Here is a 26,824-nt window from a genome sequence, read left to right as displayed (position 1 = left end):
ATAAAAAATTATCTGTCATTTATCTGCATGAGATTTAACTGGCAACCCTGTATCATATTTTATTTTTTTAACAACCTAGTTTGCTAAGCTTAAAACCAATTCTAAATGGGAAGGAGAGATGAGTTCCGTGATGGGGGATTGAGATGATTATTTTCACTGATATTATTTTACAATAAAGTTTCTCTACTTAGTTTTAATGGGAAAACTGAGATATACTGATAAATCAAATATCAGTTAACCAGTTTCAAAGAATGAGAATGTAATAACTGCATTTGATGGGAGAACCAGAATAAGCACAATTCAGTATTCCTTTAATGACTCAGAAAGTATCTTTAGATGGTGTGGTGTCTAAGATCATCACTGAGAACCTTTAATTAACATAGAAACACACTAATGTGTTCAGAAGCACCAGTTATTACACTTCTGGCTAACAAATACAAGTTTGTAGTGTGTTTTCATAAACAGTAACCTTCCAAGATTAATTTACAAATTTCCATCTTTGCCAAAATGATGGAAATATGCTTTGTTAGAATAGTAAAAATGTTCCTTTGTCAATCACCTATAAAGTAAAATGGTTTGCTACAATCTTGTTTATATCTCTATATGGCGTGGTGACACACTGCCATGTCATATACTCTAGATTTTCCAGGATTACTAGTTTTAAAAAATACTTTCTGAGTACAAAAATTACATTAAAACTTGGGACTCTAGAGACTTTGGAAGTCAACTGATATAGTCATGTGGTAGCTTTTAATTCAATAGTTTTTAAAATCCAGAATGAGTTTAAACTTGCCTACTCAAGAGAAGAGGGTCAAATTTTGAGATCCATCATGTTTCTCAGAAGGCATGAATAAAACTGCATTCATTCATTCAAAAGTAAGTGCTCTGAGCACTTACTATGCTCCAGACATGCAGGACACAATAGAAAATCAGGCAAATATGGCCCCTGCTGTCATGGGCCTTCTAGTCCAGCGGGAACACTTGTTCTTCTTTGTTCAGTCTCCACTACAAGGCGATCATGGCCTCTAAAAAAAGTTATCTGCTTCTGGTACCAAGAAGCGAACACTGATATTGTCTCACTAGAGTTTCTACTGGCTGGGGCATATTCTAGGTTCAATTTATTGAGCATCATCTACTAGGTACCATTTAGTGAGCACTTACTCTAAACCAGATGTGTTACAAACATTCTTTCATTGAATCCTCATTATAGCTGAATTAAGGTTAATTTTACTGACTATGAAATGAAGGCCAGAGGGACTAAATGTCTTGCCTGTGGTCACACATTCACTAATTGAACAGTCCAGAGCCACACCTGGAGATGTCTGTGGATCTTCTGTCCAGCGACCATGATTACAATATGCTGCCCTTTCCAAAAACATGTCTCAATCAGTTATTCGGAGATTGTAACTGTCTTACTGGAGAGAAAGTAACTAAAATTAATTAGTGGTCGCTATTAACAGGTTAGCCCTATGAGCCTAAAAGCAGCATCTTAAAATAGTTGTAAAATAGAATACATGAGAAGATATGTTATTTTAGACATCTATGTTTAAATAGGTCATTTAATTATTTTTAAAAATCCAATAAATTATTTGCTTTTTTTTTTACACGTGAAGACTTATACTCTAAGAATTTACTCTCAGAGAAATTTTTGTGAAAATGAAAATAGAGCATTTCAGGTTTAAATATTTTATTTAACTAAAAGAAGAGCCTGGACATTTAGAGTTCAGACAAACACATTTGGAGTCTTTATGAAGTTTATTCTACCTTGATTTTGAATGGTTTTGTTTCTACAAATTTATGGATAGCCTCTCAAATCTGTAATGCTTATAAAATGACCTAGAAGTTTCTCCCATGTAACTACTCATCAAAAATAAAGCCAAGATTATAAATAGTTTTTCAGTGTCCTCTTCCAAATCCCTTCCACCCAAATCCTGCATCCAGGGCTTTGAATTGTAGTCTTAGATCCTAAAACAATAAACATGTCTTTCTCTAGGATGGAAATAAATAAAATTTTGGTAAGACATCCCAATGTCAGTTTTTACTTTCTAAATTAACTTTACTATAAACAATGTAATTCTTTTTTTTCCTCTGTTCATTGTTCTCCAAATTGCTTATAATTTCATGGAAAATTGCCCAGGTGTTTGTTGTTGTTGTTTTGTTGTTGTTTTTTCTTCAAAAGTCAGTATTTTCCTTTCTAAAAATAATTATACTAAAGAGGATAAAAATAAAAACAATAGAATTGGCGTTCATGGAATGAGAAATTAAATGCCCTAAATAGGTATGCTAATATAATATTAAAAGATAGTTCACAGACTTTTAAAAGTTGTTTACTATTAATTACTTTTTGGTGAATCAGTTACTGATTCTGTTTTTGACGTTTTAAACTTACTCTAAAGGTTATACAGCACTGTTTTTTTTAATAAAAATATTGCAATATATTTAAATGAAAAGGAATGCTACTGTGACTATATTTACTCCAGAATACAGAGTGCAGTACAGGAAGATAAATGGACAATTAACAGAAGTACTGATCATGATAGAAATGCAGTGCAAATAACAGTCAGACCCATTCTTTTACCTCCAGCTCTGCCCTGACCTTGCCAACTTCTTTAGCTACTTAGCCTCTCAGTACTGCACCTTCTTTATCTCTCAAATGGATACCATCCACTTATAGCAAATTTAACAGAGACATTCAAGCCCTGTTAATGTCAGATGAAACAAACTCAAAAACTATAAACATTGCCAAATTGATTTCTAATATTAGTTTGTCCTTTAGATAAAAGATAGATATATATTGAGACAACACCTAAGAGAAAGTTATCAGGGTAGTTAGTGAATAAAAGGAGAAATACTCACAACTTAAACACCTTAACACTTTAAACACCTTAACACCTTAACACTTTAATTTTGAAGTCTAGAGCAGTTCATGAGGCTGCTCTAGACTTCAAAATTAAAAAGATAAAGCAGGTGAATTATCACAAGATAATAGAGAAGGAAACTCTGTGCTTGCCTTCTTTCAGGACCACATCAAAATTACAACTAAACTATAGAACAACCATCACTGAGAATCACCTGAAGTTTAGCTAAACAGAAGTCCTACAAATAAGGATATACAGAAGAGACCACCTCGAGACTGATAGGAGAGGTAGAGATGTGAAACAGGCTGGATCCACATCAATGTGTGGTGGTTAAAAATCAGGAGGGCAATCTTGGCTGCGGAGTTCCCAGCCCACATCAGGGTTCCCAACCAAGGGTTGCAGTGCTAGAAAAAGAAGTTCCCCAATAATCTGGCCGTGGAAACCAGTGAGATTGTGGCTTAATGAGACAGAGGGATGTGGGAGCCTCAGACGTTCCTCTTAAAAGGCCTGCACACATGGACTTCCTCACTGATGGGCTCACTTACTCTGAGCTCCAGCACTGGGGCAGCTGTTCAAAAAGCACCAGGGATGTAAGGGAAGGAACTGAGTTGTCTGGCTTTAGAGTGAGGGCTGGAGGGGCAGCTTTCTCCCAGACGGAAGTGCTGGCAGAATTCATTGTTCCTTTGTTGAGCCCTCCCCACTCCCAGGGTATTACGCAGGTGAGCACAATATCTGAGTCACTATCAATCTAGCTAACACTGGTGGCCCTGCCCTGGTGATTCTCTGAGACCCCACCCTACTCAAATTGCGGGCTCACCTAAGGTGCTTCCAGAGACTTTCCACACAAATGGCCTATCTTGGCGCATGCTGTGGACTTTCCTAAAATCTCTCAAAGGTTCATAAAACCCAAATAGGCAGCATCTGGCCTCAGTGTGCCCTGTACCTCTCACTGAGCAGCTCCAAGCCCAGGACTAGTGGCAGCTGGCCTCTGCTTGTGACCTGGCCTCTCTAGGCACTTCTCAGCCCAGAGAAGGTGGCAGCCATTGGTAGATTGCTTGGTAGCTCATACCAGGTGGCCCTGGCCAGGGCAGAGGCTGCCTTTGAACTTGGTCTGTTGCAGGGCCCCTCCTAGGAGGCTCCAGGGCCGGCATGTCTAGTGGCTGGCTGCAGACTGAGTTGGAGCACCATCTGGGGCTGCATCTGAGGACAATGCATGAAAAGGGCAGGCTGGGCAGGCACCAGAGTCCTGCTAAAGCATATCCTGTTCTGTAGGGTCAGCTCCTCACTGGCCAGCCTTCACAACCAATCATCCCAAGGGTTGATCCCTCCCCATTGATGTACAAACAACAACCAAGGCTCAACTACAACAGGAGGGCACACACAACCCATATAAGGAACATATCTGGAGCATTCACCTCAGGTGACCAGGGAAGATTGTGCCACTGGGCTCCACAGCACACCTATCACATAAGGCTACTCTACTAAGACCCGGAGACATAGCAGCCCTCCCCCATATGTAGAAACAAACACATGGAGGCAGCCAAAATGGGAAGACAAAAAAAACATGTCCTAAATGAAAGAAAAAAGCTCCAGGAAAAGAATTAAATAAAATGGAGACAAGCAATCTATCAGAGACAGAGTTCAAAACACTGGTTATAAGGATGGAAGGGGAAGAGTAGATGAACTCAGTGAGAACTTTAACAAAGAGACAGAAAACATAAAAGTGGGAATAGAAAACACAAAAAAGAACCAGTCAGAAATGAAGAATGCAATAAATGAAATGATGAATATATTAGAGGGCATCAATGGTAGAGTGAATGAAACAAAGAATCAAGTCAGCAATTTAGAAGCTAAGGTAGCAGAAAATACCCAAACAGAATAACAATAAGAAAAAAGAATCACCACCCCCCTCCCCCCCAAAAAGAGGATAGTTTAAGGCGCCTCTGGGACAATATCAAGGGTACCAACATTCATATCATAGGAGTACCAGAAGGCAAAAAGAGAGAGTAAGTGATTGAGAGTCTATTTGAAAAAAAAAAAAAAAATGACAGAAAACTTCCCCAGGAAGCACAGAGGGTCACAAACAAGATGAACCCAAAGAGGCCCACACAAAGACACATTATAATTAAATTAAAATGCCAAAGTTTAAAGACAAAGAGAGAATCTTAAAAGCAGAAAGAGCAAAGCAATTAGTTACCTACAAGGGAGCTCATTAAGACTGTCAGCTGATTTTTCAAAAGAAACTTTGCGGGCCAGAAGGGATTGACATAAAATACTCAAAGTGATGAAAAGAAAGAACCTACAACCAAGATTACTTTACCCAGCAAATTTGGAATTGGAGGACTGATAAATGTTTCTCAGACAATAAAAAGCCAAAGGAGTTCATCACCAACAGTATTGTGAAAATATTACAGGGACTTCTTGAAGAAAAAGAAAGGAGGAGGAGGAGGAGGTGGAGGAGGAGACAATGACGAAAGATCAAGAATAATAAAATGGCAGTAACTATGTATCTAGCAATTACTTTATATGTAAAAGAATTGAATACTCCAATCAAAAGACACAGGGTGGCTGAATGGATAAAAAAACAAGCCCCTTACATATGCTACCTAGAGACTCACTTCAAATCTAAAGACACACACAGACTGAAAGTAAAGAAATGGAAAGATGTATTTCATGAAAATGGGGGAAAAAAAGCTTGGGTAGCTATACTTATACCAGATAAAATAGATTTTAAAACAGGCTGTAACAAGAAAAAAAGAAGGACTCAGTAATCACACTTCTGGGTATTTAACCAAAGAAACCCTGGGTGTCCACCAATAGATGCATGGATAAAGAAGAAGTAGTACATATATACAAATGGAATATTGCTCATCCATAAAAAAGAATGAAATATTACCATTTGTAGCAACAAGAATGCACCTAGAGGCTATTGTGCTGAGTGGAGTAAGTCAGACAGAGAAAGACAAATACCATATGAGTTCACTTACATGTGGAATCTAAAGAACGAAATAAATGAACAAACAGAAACAAACTCAAAGATTCAGAGAACATTTTGATGGTTGCCAGATGGGAATAGGTTAAAAAAAGGAAAGGATTAAGAAGTACAAAATGGTAGTTACAAAATAGTTATGAGAATGTAAAGTATGGCATAAGGAATATAGTTAATAATATTGTAATAACTATGTATGATGTCAGATGGGTACCAGATTTATTGAGGTGATCACTTTGTAAGTTATATAAATGTCCAATCACCATGTTGTACACCTGAAACTAATATACTATTGCATGTTAACTGTATTTTTTTTTTAAAATTTTTTTAATGATAAAGCAGATGGAGAACATTCCACACATCGTGTTACTGTAAAGCTACTAAGTACCCATCAGTGTGCCCAGAACCCAGGAGACAGGGACAAAAGGCAGAGAACTTGCCTTCATAGAGCTTACAGTCTTGTGGGAAGGCACCACTTACCAAATGCCTACTATGTGCCAGCTTGTGCCAAGTGCTTTATATTTATGAGCTTATCCATGATCACAACAGCCCTGCGCAGTGTACACGATCATGACTGTTTTTAGGTGAGATAACTAAAGCTTTGAGAGGTAGTAAATTGCCCATATAAGATAGTGAGTACTAAAAGTAGAATTTAACTCACATTTGTCTAAATTCAAAGCATATACTTTTGACTACTAACTGAAAATGACCACATTTATACAAAATGAATCTCCCTATATTTAAAAGTTTACATAAACCAAAACTAGGCAATCTTCTAGCTGGAGCTTACCTGTTATCTTGCAGCCATACACTTCAAACCTCATAGATATGCCAGTTTCCCACGTCACGGGTTTGATTCGGACAAACCGAGTTATCAGTGGTTTGGGGAAAACTCCAAACACAACATCTGTGGGGTTGGTGTTTCCCTGAAAGATCTATATTAAAAAAGGAAGGGCTCTTTAACAACAGACGTTTGAGATTAAAAACAAACCCAAAAATGTTTTCACAAATGCTTGTGAAAATTATTTATAATTTCAGCATTGTCTATCCATGTTGATGTGGTGTTAATAACTTGTCATGTTGTTTTCCAAATGATGGCAAGCAGAAAGAATCATGTCTAATACAGGATGTTGTCCTAATCGATTCAATTTTCAGAGATGATAGAGCCTCCCAAAGCAGTTACAATGATGACATTTGTTAAAGAATACATGCTATTATCTAAAAGAGTAGGAATTATTAACTTTATCATAAGAACCTACAGATAGCTATCGACATTTCATGGGAACTTTCATTACTTTACTTTTCCAGGAATCCCCTGAAGGCTTGCTTTTTGAGTTCAGTTCCAGGTCTGGCTTTTTGAAAATTCTAGGTTATGTTCCCAGCTATAGCATTAGGTCAAGTAGCTTTTTTCCTTTCGAATCCATTTCTTGATGGAAGATCTTTTCCCTAACATTAATTAATGACATTAGTCTTTTTCAGTTATTGGTAAAATTATGTTTTACTTGTTAAAATGAAGACTGAGCTATAAATGATATGTAACTGGAAATTAGCTTTTTCCAGTGCTTCTGCTTCTAGTTTTAAAAATGAGTCATTTTTTTTTCTAAGAAAGATAAGGTAATGTAACTGCAAGGGTTATGAATGCCAGTCACAAACCAGTTGTCCACAAGTGTTTGTCGGGGCCCCTCTACCTGGGCCGTGTTCTCTAGCAAGATTTCTAAGGAGTGTAGACTGTGTCTCTGTGGAACACTGGTGAAACTGAAAAGCTTCGCTTTCCTGGATTTCACTTCAGCCCTAGATTTGGGACAGCCATGTAAAAGTAGCATGCCTCCACGATAGCCTTGTGTGACGGGCGCTCTGCTTCTCGCACAGCCAGACCATACTCTCCCCTCTCAGGTTGTATAACTAGAGATTACTGGGCCCAAGAGAGGGATGGAGAGTCCTCCTCACTTTCCAGGTAAGTTTGTAGAGGAGAACCACAGTTTCCCAAGGCTTGTTCTTCCCCTGGGAGAAGGGGCTTATAAAAGTCAGGATGGTGTCTTTACTTCATTTAGCTCAAGTGGCCTGCACAATTGAAGAGGGTCAAATGCTTTACAAAGTCAGCCATTAGCCTGATCCCTCTCAAGAGGTGATTTAATGTCATAATTCATCCTAGCTTGTGATGGCCTTCAGATTTCTGTGCTACCTCAACATCTTTCTCTGGAAAACAATCTATGTGGGAGCATTTTTGCGTGACAAAGAATAATAAGCAGCTTCCAGAGGGAACAGAGTCCCAAATCATGGTGCCAAGGGTTGGCAAGTCACTTCAGGGAGAGCGGCCGATGGCAGAGAGCGCTACATGTGCCAACATCTGGCTCACACCGAGGAAATTTTATATTTGCCGAAAACCACGTAAGGACACACTGTGATTGGTCCAAGGCTGCTCTTGCTGAGGCATGGCCAACTCTCCCTGAGGAAAGTAGGAAAGAGGGCAGTGGCTGAAAAACCCCATAGTACAGAGAAATGCAGGGTGGCTGATGACAACGAGAGTCCAGGTGGGTGTTTCGATTTCTTTTAGGTTCAATGAAAGTGCTCAGATGCCAGGCCTTTATCCTTGCTGAATCATTATTCTTTCTGCCTCCTACTCTGAAAGTGTATACTAGGGTGTTCTTGATAGTGGAGTTAGAGCGAGCTTTGTGCATTGTTGGGCATGCCCTCAGAACCTGTGTGTGTCCTCTGACACCCCCTTCTGGGTCATGCGAATAATCAATGGACAATGGCTACAGAGAACATCTTGGAGAAGTAACACTCATTTTTTAAAGAAAGGACTAAAGGTGTGGGGCCAGTTCTCCCCATTATTTCTGTTTGTTGGTGTGTCCTTGGCATTAGTGGGGATTTTGGGTGGGTAGGTGGGGTTGTTCTTTGTTTGAAATTAAAGCATGTCTTCAAAAAACTACTCCAAAACAAGAATAAGCCTCATGAACCTCAGGGTCAAATTTACTTGCTTAACCGCCATGAATGTTGACATTGAGGGTTTTTCGTCCCCAGGTTGAGGACTGATTTCATGTCCTCTCAGGCTAGACAGTGGCCTTAAACTTGCCTGTCCACAGAACTTTTTCCCACAAAGCAGCTGCACACCTATATCCACTTCAATCTTGCCTCCTCTAAACGAGAGTGGGGAACTTTGCAGCTAATCAGAGGGAATCAATAGTTCTCTTACTTCACATCCAGGAACCTTTTCTCAGTTCAAGACCCAGGAGAAAGTCAAGGCTGTGAATTCTTGAAAAAGAGACAAGGAAATGTTAACTGACCTCTTCCTGAACCCGGGATTTCAAGTTACCTGGATCTTTGCCACTATCCTTATCAATTCCCTATGTTTTACACGACCCACAGGGCGACCTTTGATTTTGGGGAAACAGCAAGTATGAGCTATCAGAAATCTTTTGATTACTAAATTGGAGCAAGCATAACTTCAAATAAACAGGCAGGCTGAGAAAAAACACCTCAGTTCCAAATAGTTTAGGGCAGAACCCCGAGTGCAGGGCACGGTCATCTGCCTTCTTTGGTTGAAAGCAGTGAGGAGTTGGCATGTAAGTCCTATAATCCGAGGGAACATGAGGGACTACGTTAGTTCTATGTATTCTCACAGAAGCAGCCGAACACACTTGTAAATTAGTTTGTGAGCCACAGAGGGTAGATGAAAGGAACTTTCCTAAAATCAGCCTGTTACAGAGAGGAAGAATGAATGAAATCTATGAAAGAGAATGAAAAAACAGTATTAACAAACAAACAAAAACACTAGCCCTAAGATTCTAAGAGCACAGCGTTTTTCTTATGCCTGGTTTGTGTCCCTGTGGGAAGTATAAAGTGATTCTTGATTGTGACACTTAATTTGGCTGGTATTGACTTTTCCTAGACACATCCGTGTAATTTGCTTTTGGCTTCTGGATCTGGGAACATGAGACCCCTTGGTCAGATTTAAACCTCTAATTGCACTTTTCATTTTAAATCAATTCAAAAATAAAACCAGGCCGGGCAGATAGCTCCCAAACAAATAAAATTGTTCATCAATTGTAAAGACTAAATTGCTTGAGGGGGCGGCAGCCAAACTTACAAAAGGTCTATTTCCTTCCTTTAGGGTGATCCAGTCCTCCCCATTGGAGCTGACATCTATTCTGTATGTCTTGACGTAGTATTTCTTCTTGGTTTCCTTTGAAATGGCTCCCTGTGTCCCAATGGCAGTGACAAAGCGCAGAAAGCCCAAATCCACCTGCAAGACAATATATTCCTGGTTAGTTGCTCATCCTGTACCACCATCGCCCAGAGCGTCTCTTCCCGTGGGCTCCACAGTGTAGTTTCTTTCTACTAGGGCTCAATGGACCCTAATTCCACTTGGCATGAACTACCTCAACTTCCGATTCCATTCCTTCTAACAAAAGGCACAGGCATGATAAGGCAGCAATTGCTCTAGGTTGGCAATTCCCAGATCTTTCTCATTGCTGTACCAAAATTGCGTGATCTTTGGTACAAAAGAGAGAACTAAGTTCAATATCATGTTGCTGATTTTTCTGAGAGATTAAAAATACTCTCCAAATAGCCATTAATATATGTCATTTTACAAATAGAAAATCAAGACAAGATAAGCTCAGATATTAGATACTGGAGAAGCCTGGATTGAAACTCAAGTCTAACATGGTCCTATTTCCCATCATTCTTTAGCATCCTACCTCCTTCCAAACAGGATGCAGACTGAAATAATACTGACTTTGAAAGCATGGTGAGTGTTGTGGTTTGGGAAATGTGTCCTACAAAGATGTGATATGAGTGAGAAGGACAAAGATCTAAGCATCAGTCGCTCCAGGTTCTAGTACTGGCTCTGCCATTAGCTAGCTGTTGAGCCGCTTCATCTTCAGGCTTCCAGTTCTTCATTTAAAAATGGAGAAGTTGGACTAGATCACCTGGAAAGCCCCCATTTAGCTCTGACTTCCTATGATTCCATGTTTTCAGTAAAGTAAAATAGCTTTTTTCTTTAACTATTTTTATTTCCATCATTAATAACCAAGAATGACCTTAAAAAAAAACTGTTACTAGTTTCTATATATTAGAAATATATTGTTTTGTATTATGGACAAATTGGTTACTCCCATGAAATTATTTCCCTTTACTTATTATATCCTCTATTTATTGTATGTCTGTATAATACAAAACTTTAAAGAAATGAAAAACAAATATATGGCAAATGTTCATAAAAGGACATAGAAAGTAACTGCATAATATTAACTGATAAACATTGACAAGATATTTCAACAGAATATTCATTATTAAGAGGCAAGAGAATGTCATTTTCCCTAAAAACAGCAATAAAAGCCAAACAACAAAAACACAAACGTAATTTCTGAATCCTTTTTTCCAGTTACTACATGACAACCCAATTTTCAAAAAACATTTCAATTAACCCTCTAGTGCCCATAGGTCATGAACATGTAAAGAATTTCCATTTTATGCATAGCCTGCCTCATGAAGAATGACTCCTGAAGAATTTCTTTCATAACTTGCTTTTTCCTGAAGGCCTTTGGAATAATTAAATCAACATGTTGCCAATTCCGTCAAAACTGAACCAACAGTTATATCCCGGAAAATCGGCAATATCCCTGGCACATAGAAGCCAATTTGAAATTACCCAATTCAACAACAGGAGATTTCATCTAGAAAGGAAGGGAGCACCATTCAATGTAAAACAATTTTTAGTCAATTTAACTGATTTTAAAGATGTAAAATCTATTCTCTGAATGCTTTAACCAGATTTAAGAAAAAAACAGCAAGATTTTAGTAGAAACTAATATTTTAGGATAATAATGGTTGATGTTTTCAATTTTAATTTTACAAATATTTATTTACCCAACACATATTTCTGGAGTACCTAAAATTTGCATTTCTTTCAAAAGTGAACCATAATACTTTGTATGAATTTGTGCACAATTTCAAAAAAGGGAGACAACCTAGGTTTACTAGATTTAGCAAGTGAAAATACAGGATGTTCAGTTAAATTTGAATTTCAGAAAAACAACAAATATTTTTAGTATAAGCATGTCCCATTCAATATTTGGGACATACTAACAACTGGGTCATTGCTTACTCAAAATCCAAATTTAACTGGGTGTTCTGTGTGTTATCTAGCAAGTCTAAACCTAACTTAGTTCCAGATAAATAATCAGGTGATTTTAAGTTGCTGGAAAAACTCTCTGGTTTCCTCATGCTGCAATCTGAAAGTTAATGGGCGTTCTGGAAATGACTGTGCTGAACAATTTCAATTGTTTTTAAAAGCTCTCAGAACGCTTAGAGTTTTACTCACTGTCCATTGAGTCATGCCCAATGCCATAGTCACTTTCAAGCTGAAGGGCCCTTAAAAATCTTGACAAGAGCATGAAGCACAGCTATTTAAATAAATTCTTCTTGTCAAACTTACAAATGGCTCTGCAGTTTGGAAATGAATAAATTCCCAAGAGTATATATTCAGCTTCGGCTGATTTGAAATAACTCTAGAACTTCACTCCCTGGCTGTCCTTTTCCTGCTTTTCAAATTTTGTTTTTAGGATAAAGTTTTGTTACCAGGTAGGAAAGAAGTTAACTGGTGGCCACCTAGAAGAATTCTAGGCACTAGAAACAGCTGACGTAAAAGGAAGAAGCAATTGGCTGGAATTAACAAGGGACTCAACAGCAGAGGCGTCCAAGGTCCCAGACAGAAAGGCCCCAAAAGCGTATGCATGACTCACTTATAAAAAAGAAAATATATTTTCTTTTCTCAGTGGCAATGAAATGCATTAGCAACCTCCCCTTGTAATTGCACAAAGTCTCCTGCTGTGCTTTAACTCTGCAGATTCTCTTATTTACCACACTGGGATACTTGACATTTCATTTCATTTTTCTTCCTAACATTACTGCCACTGGGTTTAGTAAGGATGAATGACAACCTCACAATATGACTAGAGCTGGGAACCATTGCAATTAAAATTGGAAGGTTACCCAGAACTCTAACAAGACACAGCCTCCCCAGCACTGTGGGAACTCTCATTGTCAAGGCTGAGGAAGCTCTTTTAAGTCCTTTCTCCCTGGGTACCTGAGGAGAATGCCTTAACAGAGACCCTCCTGTGTCTGATTGTTTGGGAGTAGGGACACAGCCTTCTGCCTCAGAAGTGCCACTGATCACACTGATGGTGTCTGTGTCAGGAGACTCAGAAGGACTGTATGCCTGTGTGTATACCTTTCTCACGGGTGAAGCCGTCTCTGCCAATCATGTCACTGTCCTCTGTTTACCTTTTTAATCTCACCTGCTGCATCTATTCCCTTCCAACTATATCTTCTAGATCCATTAAAGTATTTGTTATGCCTAACACAAGAGAAGCCTTTTCTGCCTGCCTTCCTTGTGTAAAGTTCTCTCGGCTTAACCGTTTCCTCTTTGCTGACTACAAATGACTTTTTCCTTTTTCTGGGCTGGTTGGTAGAGTAAGTCACTTTTTACCCCAGAATATTAAGTGTATAGCTCATGTCTCTGTCATTAAATTCATCATATCTTTTTGCTCTACCTCCATCCAGACTTTTATGATTTCTTTTAGGGAATATCTGCTTTTCTATGTGGTAAAGTAATAAATGCCTACTGAAAATTCATAAGATGCAGAAAAGATTAGAGAAGAAAATAAAATCTCCATAAGACCATCATTAGGAAATAATCTCTGATAATAGCCTTCCAGATTTTTTCTTATGCAAAATACATGTGACTATTGTGTGTATGTTTTGTTATTATAAAAATGAAGTGCTACTACCTCTATGTTTGATAACCAGCTTTTTGTTTAGTTTTATGAATGTATTTCTAAGACAAAATATTTTTCTACATTATCATTTTTCAGTGGGTTCACAGTATTTTGTAGTATAGTTATAATGTAATCTATTTAATAGGGCTGCTATCCATGAAGATTGTTACTCAATTTGATTGACGTTCATTCAGTGGACACTTGTTCTGCTTATCTGCTAAGTTCCACATTAAGTGGTGAGGATATAAAGAGCAGTAAGGGTGTGGGAAGTACAAACACATGATTACAGAATGGGGCAATGTGCATAAAGTGTGATGCAGCACAAAGGAACAACACCTTACCAGAGAATTGGAGGTAGGGGGATGAGAGACATTCTACAGCTGACTTTGATGTCTGAGATACATATTTAAGGCTACACAGTAGGAGTTTGCAAGTGTGTGCAAAGGGAATGTTCCAGGAAGAAAGAGGAGCAGGAAGTGCAGAGGCAAGGAGAAGGAAACGAATGAAGGAGACGACAGACACTAAATAGCCTATCATGTTTTCCTCACCTTCTATAGACATTTGTCAAGAAATGTATTGATCTCTAAAGACATTTGTCAAGAAATGTATTGATCTCTAAAGAATATTGTGCTCTGGTAATTTTAAAGCCAAAATAATCAGTTGTCATGAAAAACATTCAAAATCAGCCATGACCATTCTCTTGGTTTAGCTTTTTGAATTATGATGAGCTCTCGTCAACCTCACATTCTAACAGACAAGATTGGCGACCCAAGACAGGCAGCTGGAAAGACAAAGATACAATCCAGAGTAGTTCTATATAATGCCACCCCTCTATGCTTTCAGGGTTCATTGTCCTAACAATACTTCCTTTCTTTCCATAAAAATTCAGACACACAATAACCATAATTAAATAACCTGCTTTCTCTAAATCCAATCAGCTATGCTCCAATCACTGTTTTCTTATTTTGAAAGAACATCATTATTTCACAGCTGCTTTATTTTTAATTAAAATATGGATGTGATTTCACATCTGAGTTTGCCGTACTTCTGTTTAACATTAAGGGCGATGGTGAGGCGGTGTGATGACGGGTGGGGGTACGCACAGAGCTGAACATCAAATGCATTCACTAAAATTGTTGAATGTTTCACTCCATGTGTGTGTGACACACATAAACATCTGGTACTTATCTGATGGTATGGATATTATTTTATAGAAGTTTATCAAGCTACTACTGATTGGCCACTCTTTGAGCTGGCTTATGTAGCACCACCAGCAGAAGTGACCCAATATGTCATCCTGTTTCCAATATAAGTATAAATACTAATAGCGCTGGTAGGATGTCTACCTACATCTTACTTTATTGTGCTCCACATATAAAGAAAAGACATTACTAGGCAACAGATATAGAAGAGGAAGGCCTAACTTTTACATTGGGGAAGAGGAGCACTAGTAGAAGAAAACAGCTGTCCTCATTCATTTCCAGCGGGCAGGGGATGGCATCCCAGGAGCTCCTTGGAGTGACGGTTGCCAATGGTGTGGGTTCTAATCATGCTCCTGACTTGCTTTCTGTCGTAAGATGGCTACAGTTATAAGCCACATGCACTTTATGGCCATGGCACTGTTTTAGTAATGACAGAAAACACATTCCCTAGATAAAGAGAAGCCAGGAGAGGCCCACATTTCACTAAGAACCACTTGAAGACAGAGACCCGGTTTTAGCACTGTGTAGTAAATCACATAGCAAACCTTTGCAAACTGCTGGTTGAACACCAGCATGTAGCCTCTGAGCCGTGAAATGAATATTGTTGCTTCCTATAATAATATATAACCAGCTATTGGCAATGCCATAATGTGGAAAGCCTCATTTCTAAAATAAAAATTGGTCTTGCTCAATAAAATACTGCCCAGCTAGATTGGCAATGGAGTGTTTACCAGTTTTTAACAGTCTCAAGGCAGGTCAATGCAAAAGCCTGAAAAAATAAAGGACAAAGAGCTGAAATCTGATTAAAAACAGGAAAATTATTTTTTGGTGTGGGGGCAGTGTCAGATTTTTTTTTTTAGAGCATCTCTGATGACTCAAAGAGCTGTTTAATTCATCACTAGACTCTACAACTCTACAAGCTAAAGAAAATATTTTTGAGCAATTATCTCACTTCCTTAGATAACACACATATGTTCTGGTAGAGCCCAAGCATTTGAACATCAGTGCCATTCTAGGATCTGTGGGCTTAATTCATAGCACCTGATCATTGTTTTCCTTAACTTAAAATCTTGAACTTTCTATACTTACCAATCAGAATATAACCACTTTATACTCGGTGACATAATTATCTATATATCTTATGTATTTTTTCACTATTACTGTATTACATAGAAGAAAATACTGATGGCTAAAATTACTACAATTAATAGAAAATTCAAGAGAAGCATTATATTAAGGGCTAACTATACATACACTATCTCTTTCTATTCCCATAACAATCATAAAAGGAGGTTTTATGGGAAAAGCAACTAAGGAAGAAAGTAATGTATGTGCCTCACCCAGAGTCACATAACTTAGCAGTGACTGAGCCAGGACTTACTCCAGCTCAGATTTGTGGCCCATGCATGAGCCACCACATCTATGCTGGTCCCTAAATTATGTCGTAAAAAGCACACTCATAGAAAAATAATATAGAATGTCTTAGTAAACAATAATTAAATTTAATAGTTATCCTTTTCAGAAATTAAATATTTTTGCATAATTATAGACAATATGAAACCATTTATGATTAGTTTTGACTATTAGTTTAAAATTTACACTGGCTACTAGAAAGCAAATCTTTGCAAATGATTTAGTTATGTTGTTGAAAAACAAGATGGTAATGATGGATCATTTTTAACAAAAGCTAATGAGGAAACATTTGTAGTGCTAGTAAAGAATTAAACTACTCAAGTATAAGAACACTGCAATGCAGGAAGAACCTTACCAATGTCCTTTTCTGGTTTTAATTGCCTGAATTAATCATTTTTTCCTAGTTAAATTAAGGAAAAGCATTTTCCTGGGTGGAAAAAGATTAGTGGTTGCAACAAAACCTATGCTGATAGTAAAACAATCCCAAGTGAATGAACAGATGAATTTTCCTATTAGAAGACATGAGCCAACCAGCTAGCATAACATTAGATAAGGCTGTAACAGATGCGGTGGAAAGTCTGGCTTCCCTGACTGCCACTGTACTTAACAGCAAAAGAACAACAAGGAAAGGCACAAGAAAAATGAAGTCCCCAGGGCTGACCTTTGTCTTTTTGGTTGATAAAAAGAGAAAATGTTTGTGTCTGTTTTGCTGTGTCTGGATGCATGGCACATTCTCTCACTCTCATATTATTTTTTATTTTTATTTTTGCATAAATCAGAGGCAACTAATTTAAAAAAATATTTAATTTTGATATGTTCTTTGAACTGGAGATCCATCTGGTTCTGTTTGAATAGTAAAATCTGCTGTAGTTGTTAAAATTGGCAAGCAGCATTGGCAAAAAGAAATAAAAGGGTCTCCGTGTGGCAGGTTAATACTGTAGCATTTCGGCTAGACATTTCCAGAATCCAGCTACTCAAATTACTCCAATATGTACACCATAAATATGGAATGCGAAGAAGAAGGATGCTGCTCTAGGATGGAGTCGCCACTTCTGGTCTTCATTTCCTCGGTGTGATAAGCACAGCATCAGGCTGTGGAAGACCTTTGGTTTGGGAGCAGTGCATGGGACTGTGACACCTGCCCAAAAATACTCAGCTTAACTTATGAAACATACTTAAGACAAATATGAGCCTGTGTCTTCACATACTCTATGCAAAACCTGAGGGTTTTTTTTCCGTTCCTTATTTTCTAGAACACATATAATTTTGTTCAGAAAAATGAGACAAATGTCCCATTTTAATTCTTCTCTTATGAGAAATCTGAAGATCAGGACACTCTATATTCTGATGACAAAGGAGGAGAAATTGGAGTTTCTACAGACTCTGAGATGCAAGCAATCAGAATCTAAGGCAATTTGAAACTGCTCCGTAGAGTTAAAAAGTAAGGCTAGTTAAAACACTGTGCTTTAAAAAAAAGATTGTTTTACATTTTAAAGACATACACTGACCAACCTATGAACTCACTTCTTCTTTAAAAAGTGATATTTTGCTTCAATACCATGTGAACATGCAGACAGGTCTTCTGAAACCTTTAACAGCTCGGTCAAGAAGATGACATTTAAATGGCCCCCTTTTCCAACTAGAATACTCAGGAGCTACTGCTGGGCAGTGAAAGACTCAGGAACTTAAGACTTTTAATTAACATTTTTTGAATTCTTATTTGTAAGTTGCATTAACTTTAAAACTCGAGCCTAATCCTTTGATTTGGGAAGAGAACTACTCAGAACATACCAAATGTAATCCCTAGAAACTTAAATTTAACTTACAAACTTTGTAATAAATATTGCTTAATTGGAACTTCTTAAGAGAGAAAAGTAAGTATGCTACAGTTTAAAAAAAGAAATTGTAACCAGCCTTAAATATATGTAAACACGATATAGGCTTCCTGATCAAATACTGCAGCATGTGCTCTTGCTAGATGGGTTTGCTCAGCAATGATTTTGTGAGCGTCTCCTACATGGAGGGCACAAGTTGGCACAGACTGTTCTGCCATAACTCTTGATTCCATACATTAACTATCTATGTGCAATACCCATGAAAAGTAGGACAGTGCTCTCTAAAGGGTCAGAATTGTGTAGGGTAGGTAGGCATTTGCGAGCTAACTGGTCAAGTGGTAGTGTCCCAGTGGATCACAGGTGTGTGGCTCTAGATGTTCTGTAAGTAGATTGTGAGTTCAGACCTCTGGGTCCAATAATGGAAGAATGGATAAAGGATAGTCTGGATCACAACCACTTTAAAACTTAGTAGCAGAATCTGTTATCTCTGCACATAATTTCAATAGGACTGTATTATGTACATGTTGTTGTTATTAAAAACATTGGGGGCAAACAGTAAACTAATAAACAAAGTCAGGGCGAGTGATCGCACAGATGTGTCTTAAAGCCCAAACGGTACTTCACACATTGTAGCTGCTTAAACTGAGTATGTGAAATTAAACTGAAGGACAACTGTCCAGATAAAAACATTTAATCCATGAAATTCACCAGACTTTTATTGTATGCCAGGCTCTGGAAGCAAGCAGGCCTATATGGAAATAATGATAATATAAGACTAAAAGTAAAAAGTGCCACCATGGCCACAGATGAGGTATTTCAGGATTCAGAAGAAGGAACAATTACTTGTGGAAGGGAAAGAATAGGCTTTATGGAAAAGACGTCATTTGAGTCACTCAAAGTAGACCTTGTAGTATAAGACAATACTTTGCTGGAGATGGGCCAGGGTCGATGAGCTAAAGGCAGAAGGAACAGGAAAGAAATCCCACCAACAGCTTACATTTCAAAATATCTAATATGATAAATATTTTCCTTCTATCTAACATCTCTTGGTAAAATTCCTTTAGAGAGCAAGATTCAGTGTCCTCCCCTCCTCATGCCTACACATACCATCCTCTGTGTGGGCTTCATGTGGTCTACAGTTCTGGCCAGGAAGTGCTTGGTTAGTGACAGAAAGACATGCAAATCTTATTGGTAATTAAGCTTTTACTCATGACTGTGCATTGCAGTGCTGAGGTAATTCCACTAGAATGTGTGCTTTCTCTGCCTCTGGAACCCAAGCTTTCCTGAAAACGAGACCCAAACCTCAAACTGTGTGCGTGAGTCAGAGGCTGTTCTCCAGCCTAATGGCACACTCCTACCCTAAGTTTGCATCTACATTTAAAGTAAAACATTTCAGTGAAATGGTGTAAAAACTGGGTGATGCTTTCTTTAGGGATCCACACTGCTGTTGAAATCATACCATTTGGTTCTCAAACATTTAATGAGAGGGCAATGAGTTCAGAGCATGAGCTTATTATAATGGTGGGTATTTTTGTTTCTAATATCCGTTGCACTGTGGAAGGATGTTGGTGATTGGCAATTATTCATTTACAACACAAAAAAGTGCTAGATCTTGGGTGAAAGAAAAGGAAGGTTACCAGATCCTTGCCCTCTAGTAAGTGAGGGAAAAAGTCAAGTAAACAATAAATCTCAATACAGAGTGAACAGACTGCATTAAAAATACTCTATGAATTCTAATGAATTCTAGGACTACAGGGGAAAAAATTGGGGTGATACAAGCAGCATGTGGCAGCAAAAAAAGTACAGGCCCCAGGACTACCTCTGAGGCTTTAACATTAAAGAGTGACCTGGAAAATGTTAAGCAAGTTAATTAGCCATTCCAAGCTTTAGTCTCCCCCTCTCGCCAACAAAAATACCAATGCTTAGCCCATTTACTTACTTCTCATGGTTATTATGAGGTTCGTAATGATGCATTTGTACACACATTAACCATAAAAATGTGACCCTAATATTTTTGTCCCTTAGTCATTTGGGTAATTGAAATGTGTATGTGTGGATACGTGTGTGGTGTGGTGTGTGTGTGTGTGTGTGTGTCTGTGTGTGTGTGTGTTTGCCTGTAGCACCCAGATTATAACTTCTTTGAAAGAGAGAGTCTTCTTTAACTTTAAATTCACCTAGCCCTACATACTAGCCCATAATCCTTAGCAGATGCTCAGCGTTTGTTGAATTTAAATTGAATGCTGGGTCAGTCCAACATTGCTGGCAAGGTCTGAAACTCCTTTCTTCCAAACAAAAGCCAAATACCCCTCATTAAAGTCAATGTTAAAGTGTTTGGACAACTAACATACTCTTAAACTAGGAATGTAATTATTCTTATCTTGGTGTTTATAACTGCAAAAATTATAACTACTCATAAATTTTCCAGTCCTTTGAAAAGTCCACTACTTAAGGCTAGAATGTGCTAAATGATGTGCCTCATTGCCCAGGTCTGTGCCATGTGAAATATTCCTTTTTATTTATTTCTCAAATGACCTCTCATGAATGTAGTAAGTGTACCTCCTTCCAGAAGTTACCCCAAAGGGCAGCAGGGCCTAAATCATTTTTTCACTATATCTATCATGCTCTCAAATACCTCATCAAACCTCTTCTCAACTTTTTATTTTAGAGCTAAATTATTTGCAAGCATGATGCCCATCCTTGGGAAGTTTATGTATTGGATGTTTACCTATCTGGTACTTTAGATGCCTTCCATACCTTTCCTGTATATTTACAAAAGTAGCAATATCAGAATTTCACTGAGTAACTAGAGGTTCCATGTTTTACCTAATTAACATGTGATCTTTATAAGATGGAATGATAGCTTTGTGTGGCTAGGAAATGAATGCAGATTACAGGCCTTTTGTGATCTTTGTGTTTCTTTGTCTCTTCGTCTCTGAGAAACAGCCTCGCAAGCAAGGCTCATGGATGAAGCACCCCAGCTGGATCTGCACTGAGGCAAGGCCACGCAATGCCTTTCCAAGGGACAGTGACACCAGTTATAGACATATACATCTTTCCAGCCTATCAGCAATTTAAAAAGATTTTTCAAGACCAACATATTAAAAAGCATGTACAAGTAAGGTACATTTCTGTTTCAAAAGCTGTTGCTTTACGCTACCCATTACGTTTTATCTGCACTATTGGGGAGATTCTTACATACTCAAGATAAACACACATTTGTACTCAAGACATTTGTACTCAAGCAGCATCTGTCTATTCCAGCTCAAACAAAATGACTTGTTTATTATTAGTTTTGCAGGAAGTCACGCCTCTAATTTTTCTTTCTCCTCCTAAAAGCTTTGTTTTGAAAACAAACACAAAGATGAATTTTTGGAAATGGAAAACCTGCAGATGGGGGCAATAGTCTAAATCAGTCTCTTGGCTAATCAAATTTGGTGGCACCCTTTTCACACTGATTTTCTATGTATTTCTCAGTAATCTAGGTGGGCTGCTCATGTTAATGAGAGTTTCATGTTCTGATGGAGAATTTGAAAGTGCAGGTGTCCAAGAAAACTCCTCTACTTGGCATTAAAAACCCTGCAAGAAGCTGATGTGATTATTGAGATTAAAGTTCTTCAGCCGCGTAACGTTATAACGAATGCTGCCCTGGAGACAGAAAGAAGAGAAAGAACAGACTGCCTAGGTACAGCTGGTCGTCAGAAATTGTGTGTAAACAGTTATTCTCTGAAGGGATGCCAATCATTGCTGAGAACAGATGAAATGAAGTTGAAGATTTAATATTTGGTTAACTGCATTTTCCCTGTTGGAAGCTAACCATTCAGCCAGGAAGTGTATACTGATTCTTTTTAGGAGATCGCTTATAAAGGAGGTAGAGAAAGCCTTGAAATAACACATTTTCTAATAATTACTCTCTAAGAAAATCATCTGTAATTACAACTCATAATTGATGTTCTGTAGTTTGCGACTGAGCAAAGGTCAGCCTGTGGCAGAAGAAAAACTAGAACGTTGGAAACTCCATGGTTGGATGTGGAAAATGAAAACAAGGAAGGGAAAAATATTATGCAATGACCAGTGATTTCCATGCTTCTAGGAGAAAAAGCTAAGGCACATGCTCTGAAGACATGCTGCTTTGCTGTCCAGATGCAGCCGGCAGACAGAACTGCAAATTCTTTTCATGTTCTGAAAAAAAAATCTATCTATACTAATTTCATGCATTTCAACCTGGGTCATACAACGGGAAAACTGCATCTGCATGACGACTTTCAAACCACAAGAGAACAAGCACAGATGTTGCACTGAACATACAGCGTTATTCCTCCCCAGCGCTGCCTGAAGTCCTTAACATAATGGAAGCTGTGACTTGCATTTATCCACTGGAACCATTCTTAACACATGGTTGGACACATCTACTTCAACCACATACTTTGGAGGTGACAAGAGGTGAAATGTTTTCTTGGTGAACATGGCCACGTGGTTGCACGTGGGGTGGGGAGGACAGCGAGAGAGGTTTTTAACAAAAGAAATAGAGCTCAGGCCCATCTCTGGGAATGCTGATGAAAGCATTCTTTTCATACAGCCCTGTAGGTTTTCAGAGCAGTTAAGAGTCCTATCACATTATCACTATATTTTTAGATGCAAAGTAAGGATGAACATACATCATTCTGTACTGTTTTAATAAAACTGCCAGTATTAAAAAAAAATGGAATGAGCTGGTTTTCAATCTTTTGAACTACTTTTGATAACAATATTTTAATTGAGATGAATTTTATATGAGACACATGATATTCTAAATCTAGACACTTTAAAGAAAGATAAGTAGATAAATAGATATTCACATAAATTCTTCTGAAAAGCAGCAGGTTCTTAGACCAAGGAAACTAAATTATTATATTATAGAAGTTGATAATTGAAGATGAATTTCAGCATATGCAGGTTGAACCCCTAATTATCTACTCCTGCCTCTTTTTACTTTTTGTCCTACTCTCCTCCCCCAAAGACACAGGGCTGTCCAGATAGAGATCATGTAAGATGCTTTTCATATTTGTCTCAAAAAATAAGATTTATTTATTTACTAGTAGTTGATTTAGAGGAAATATCATGTTAAATGAACAAATGTATTAACTGATTTTTCTTTATATGGTAAATGATTACTAAAATACTTGCCATCCTGGTTTTGAAATTTTCTAAAGAAATAACAGCAGCCTTATAAATGAACACAATATTTGGAAACATAAGTTAAAGCTACAGACAAAGTATAATGTATGCACTATAGAATATTGCTGATTGAGAGTACCAATGACCAGTCTAGATTTTTAAAATAATGTTTAAAAAACTAGGCTAGTAAAGTTTTGCACATTATATCTTCATTTTTTAAGATTGAGAACTTAAAAAAGTTCTTTTCTCTTTTCCTCATGAGCTCTGTGTATTTCTTGAAATATCGAAAACATTTTCTTAATATTTCACGTGATTTGCTAACTTCTTTGCTTTATCATAAGTATATTGCACTGGAAAGTTAATATTTTATTTCTAGATCCTCAAACTGAAGGCTCTGTCAAATTTCTTGGATCTGTATAGCCATTAGTCTGTGCCTCCATCTAGATCTTGGTCTTTCTCTGCTGAGATGGGCTCTACCTGTATCAGCTTTAGTCCTAAGTAGACATGCCAAGTCTTAAAAGTAGAAGGCAGCTGTGATGACCTCCTTCACACAGCTGGTTCCCTGGGGTGTGTTTCTCCTTTATCTCTTTGGGTTAGCATTATGGCCTATAACATGCTCAGCATTAAGCATGGTATCTGTCTTCTTACAGAAAGAGAAAAACAGTAGGCGTTGGGAGGACTTGAAGGTGTGAATAGTCTGTTGTGGTGGGTAAGCCCATGCCCTACACAAGTTGGAGAGACATGAAAAAGATGAACTGTCTCGGCTTCACCTTATTTCCCCTCGTGGGCCACACTTCCCTGTGCGCTGGCACAAAGGAACCAAGGAAAACGGACCCCACTAGTGAAGTTTCTATGTGAATTCCTCAGATAAGCTTCGTGGGTGAAGCCAACCTAAACAATTACTTGATCTAAGGGGAAAAAAATCTTTTTAATTAATTTTTTTTTGCTATGTGCTGCTTCACATGATTATCAGCAATATTTAAAATGAATTCCAGGTCTGCTTCATATATGTATATTTTCATTTAGGCAAGTCTAGTGCATGAGCTGATAGAGTAAATTTATTTTTAATAGAATCACAGAATCTTAAATGCTTGAAAAGACTTCAGAAGCTGTCTGGGCCAATCATCCATCCCCTGAAGAGTTCTACCGATAACCCTCCCAGCCTTTCTAAAATAAAGAAGGAGCTGGTTTATTTTTCTGCTAAATCTAGAAAATATAATTAGAAGTTTAAAACATTAGAATTATAAGAAAATAAAACTGGTAAAATTAAGACTTCATTCTTCTGAAAAAAGGCAATTAGAAGAATTCCATAAATGCATTTTTAACCCCTTGAGGCAAAGAGAGTTAAAAAAATGCATCAATCACTTGCATAAATATGTATGTGACTATTCTGAGTCATAACATGTGCAATTAGTCTCAAGTACTTACTCTGTTCAGTAGTTGGAAATATAAAAGCATAATGTACTTTATTACTATTGGGATTTATAGAGCATTTTTTATTTAATCTACTTTTCTCTATTTGAACAGAGAATCGAATGAAATGTGAAGGCTGGAGGGTGAAGTGGAGAAAGGAAATGTGTGTGTGTGTGTGTGTGTGTGTGTGTGTGTGTGTGTGTTTCAGGTCAGCATCCAAAACTGTTATTTTAATGTGGATAAAAGTTGCTATTTTACTGTGGGGCTTGCGAAAGGTGCATGAAATAACTATGTAAGGGCGTGGAATATCCACGCACATCTTGGCTTGGGAATTTCCAGGGTGCACTTTCTTCTCCTTTGAAGAAGGGTGCTGTGAATGTGCTAGAGACGTTTCAAATTGCAGATTCTGCCAGTTCTGAAGAACACATATTTTTTGCTCTGGGGCTTTCAAATTACAATATGAAAGTTATTTAAAGCTCAGGAGTTTGTGTGTTACATTACACGCTGCATAAATGTAGCCATTGCTCCTAAATGTGAACATTAATGCACTCTGTAAAGGTACAGTTATTACCGCTGGGACAGAAATCAACAAACCCCACCAAAGGAATTTCTTAAAACTGCTATCATAAAATCTGTGCATGTTATGGATTTCATTAACATTTTACTCCCCAAGGATTCCCAATTGTATAATAACAGAAGTTCTTTAAATTTTAAATGCCACAGACAGGAACAGCCTTTCACCGAAAACAGATGTGAAGCCAACAACCTTGCCTTCTTATTGGTCCATAGATATGAAACTGGTTGGTAATTGATAGCTCTTAATGTGTTGTTGTTTAGGTTATAGAATTGGAAACTTAATAGTATTTTTCTCATAAAAAGATAAGGTAATAAGCAATAGACAAGCTTTTCAAACACGGTTCCTTACTCTTGATTATATTTGAAGTAAAAAAAAAAATTAAAAAAATCTTTGATTTGCTTACTACAAAAAAAAAAAAAAAAAAACTAAAATGGGCAAGGGTTGGTGTCACAGATGTCCAGGTGTGGAGGAGCTCCTTTTAGTCTTATTATTCCTAAATCCTGTCAATGATAATTTGCGATTTTGTCTTGGTGTTTTCTTTTCTTAATTCCATCCTTATCAGTGCATTTGAGACCTGAGCTTGCAGTATTCTAAAATAACATCTGTATTTATTTAACTAAAAACAGTTCATGTTTAAAGCTAAAAATAGTGAACCTTAAGATAAATAAGCAAGTAGGTTTATAAGACTATTTTCCTGTATAAGGTAAACAGATGAATCTGTATTTTTAGAAAACAAAAGAACTACAGTCCTGTTCAAATCATATCTACGATAAGCAGTTGAAAACGGACAGAAAACAACCAAACAAGTTACTCTTTCTTTCAAAATGTTGATTAACCTGAATATTAAAAAAAAATAACTTGTTTAGGATTTTAGGCATCTTCTACATCCCCTGGTTTTCATTTATGGGTGCTTTTACCCCCAATAGGACATTAAGCATTGTCTGGAGACATTTTTGGTTGTCATGATGGCAGTGTGTGCGTGTGTATATGTGTATATTTGCATGTGTGTGTGTTACTAGCTTCTAGTGGGTGGAGGCCAGGAATGTTGTCAAATATCTTACAATGCATAAAAAAAGACCCCCAACAAATAATTATCTGATACAAAATGTCAGTATTGTCCACGCCGAGAAATCCTGCTGTAGACTTAGGCCAATCATTTGTTTATGTTAAAGCTTTTTCAGTGACTGTTCAATTTAATAGAGTCATTTACCAATCAGCAACAAAGCAGAAATATGCTGGGGTTTAAATGTGCTTGCTTGGTCTTCGGGACACCATCTTCAAAAAGGATCCAAATCTGTTTTCACATCTTGTTGAAATTAAATAGCAATAAAGAAGTGGGAGAAAGGACACTAAGATACTAGTCCAGGTTCTGTCATTAACTCACGATGTGATCTTGTACATCACTTAACCTCTGAACATATGCAAATTAAGGAATTTTAACAAAATGCTGTTCACATCTGTTTTTACCCTTCACTTAAAGTTGAGATATCCTAGAAAGAAAAAAATTTTTCCTCTAGAAAATATTTATGAATGTTGGCTCCAAATAGACACTGGCATAAAACATTAAACCCAAACTGTAAGCAAAATAGAATGTGGACA

General features: G+C 37.6%; 1 protein-coding gene across 5 annotated transcripts in view; it reads right to left on the bottom strand.

Moving 5' to 3' along the window:
- NRP1 (neuropilin 1) overlaps positions 1-26,824 on the bottom strand; it is a 131,922-nt gene that overhangs the window by 31,811 nt on the left and 73,287 nt on the right. For all 5 annotated transcript variants that reach the window (XM_016123349.2, XM_016123347.2, XM_016123351.2 and 2 more), the window contains exons 7-8: positions 9,938-10,093; positions 6,638-6,782 (exon numbers count right to left, since the gene is read on the bottom strand). In XM_016123349.2, coding sequence (XP_015978835.2) covers positions 6,638-6,782; positions 9,938-10,093 — 301 coding nt within the window. The remainder of the gene's footprint in view (positions 1-6,637; positions 6,783-9,937; positions 10,094-26,824) is intronic.

Source organism: Rousettus aegyptiacus, unplaced genomic scaffold (genome assembly GCF_014176215.1).
Source record: "Rousettus aegyptiacus isolate mRouAeg1 unplaced genomic scaffold, mRouAeg1.p scaffold_m13_p_10, whole genome shotgun sequence".
NCBI classification, from domain to species: domain Eukaryota; kingdom Metazoa; phylum Chordata; class Mammalia; order Chiroptera; family Pteropodidae; genus Rousettus; species Rousettus aegyptiacus.
The sequence above is the reverse complement of the archived record's forward strand: the minus strand, read 5'-3'. Positions and strand labels throughout refer to the sequence as shown.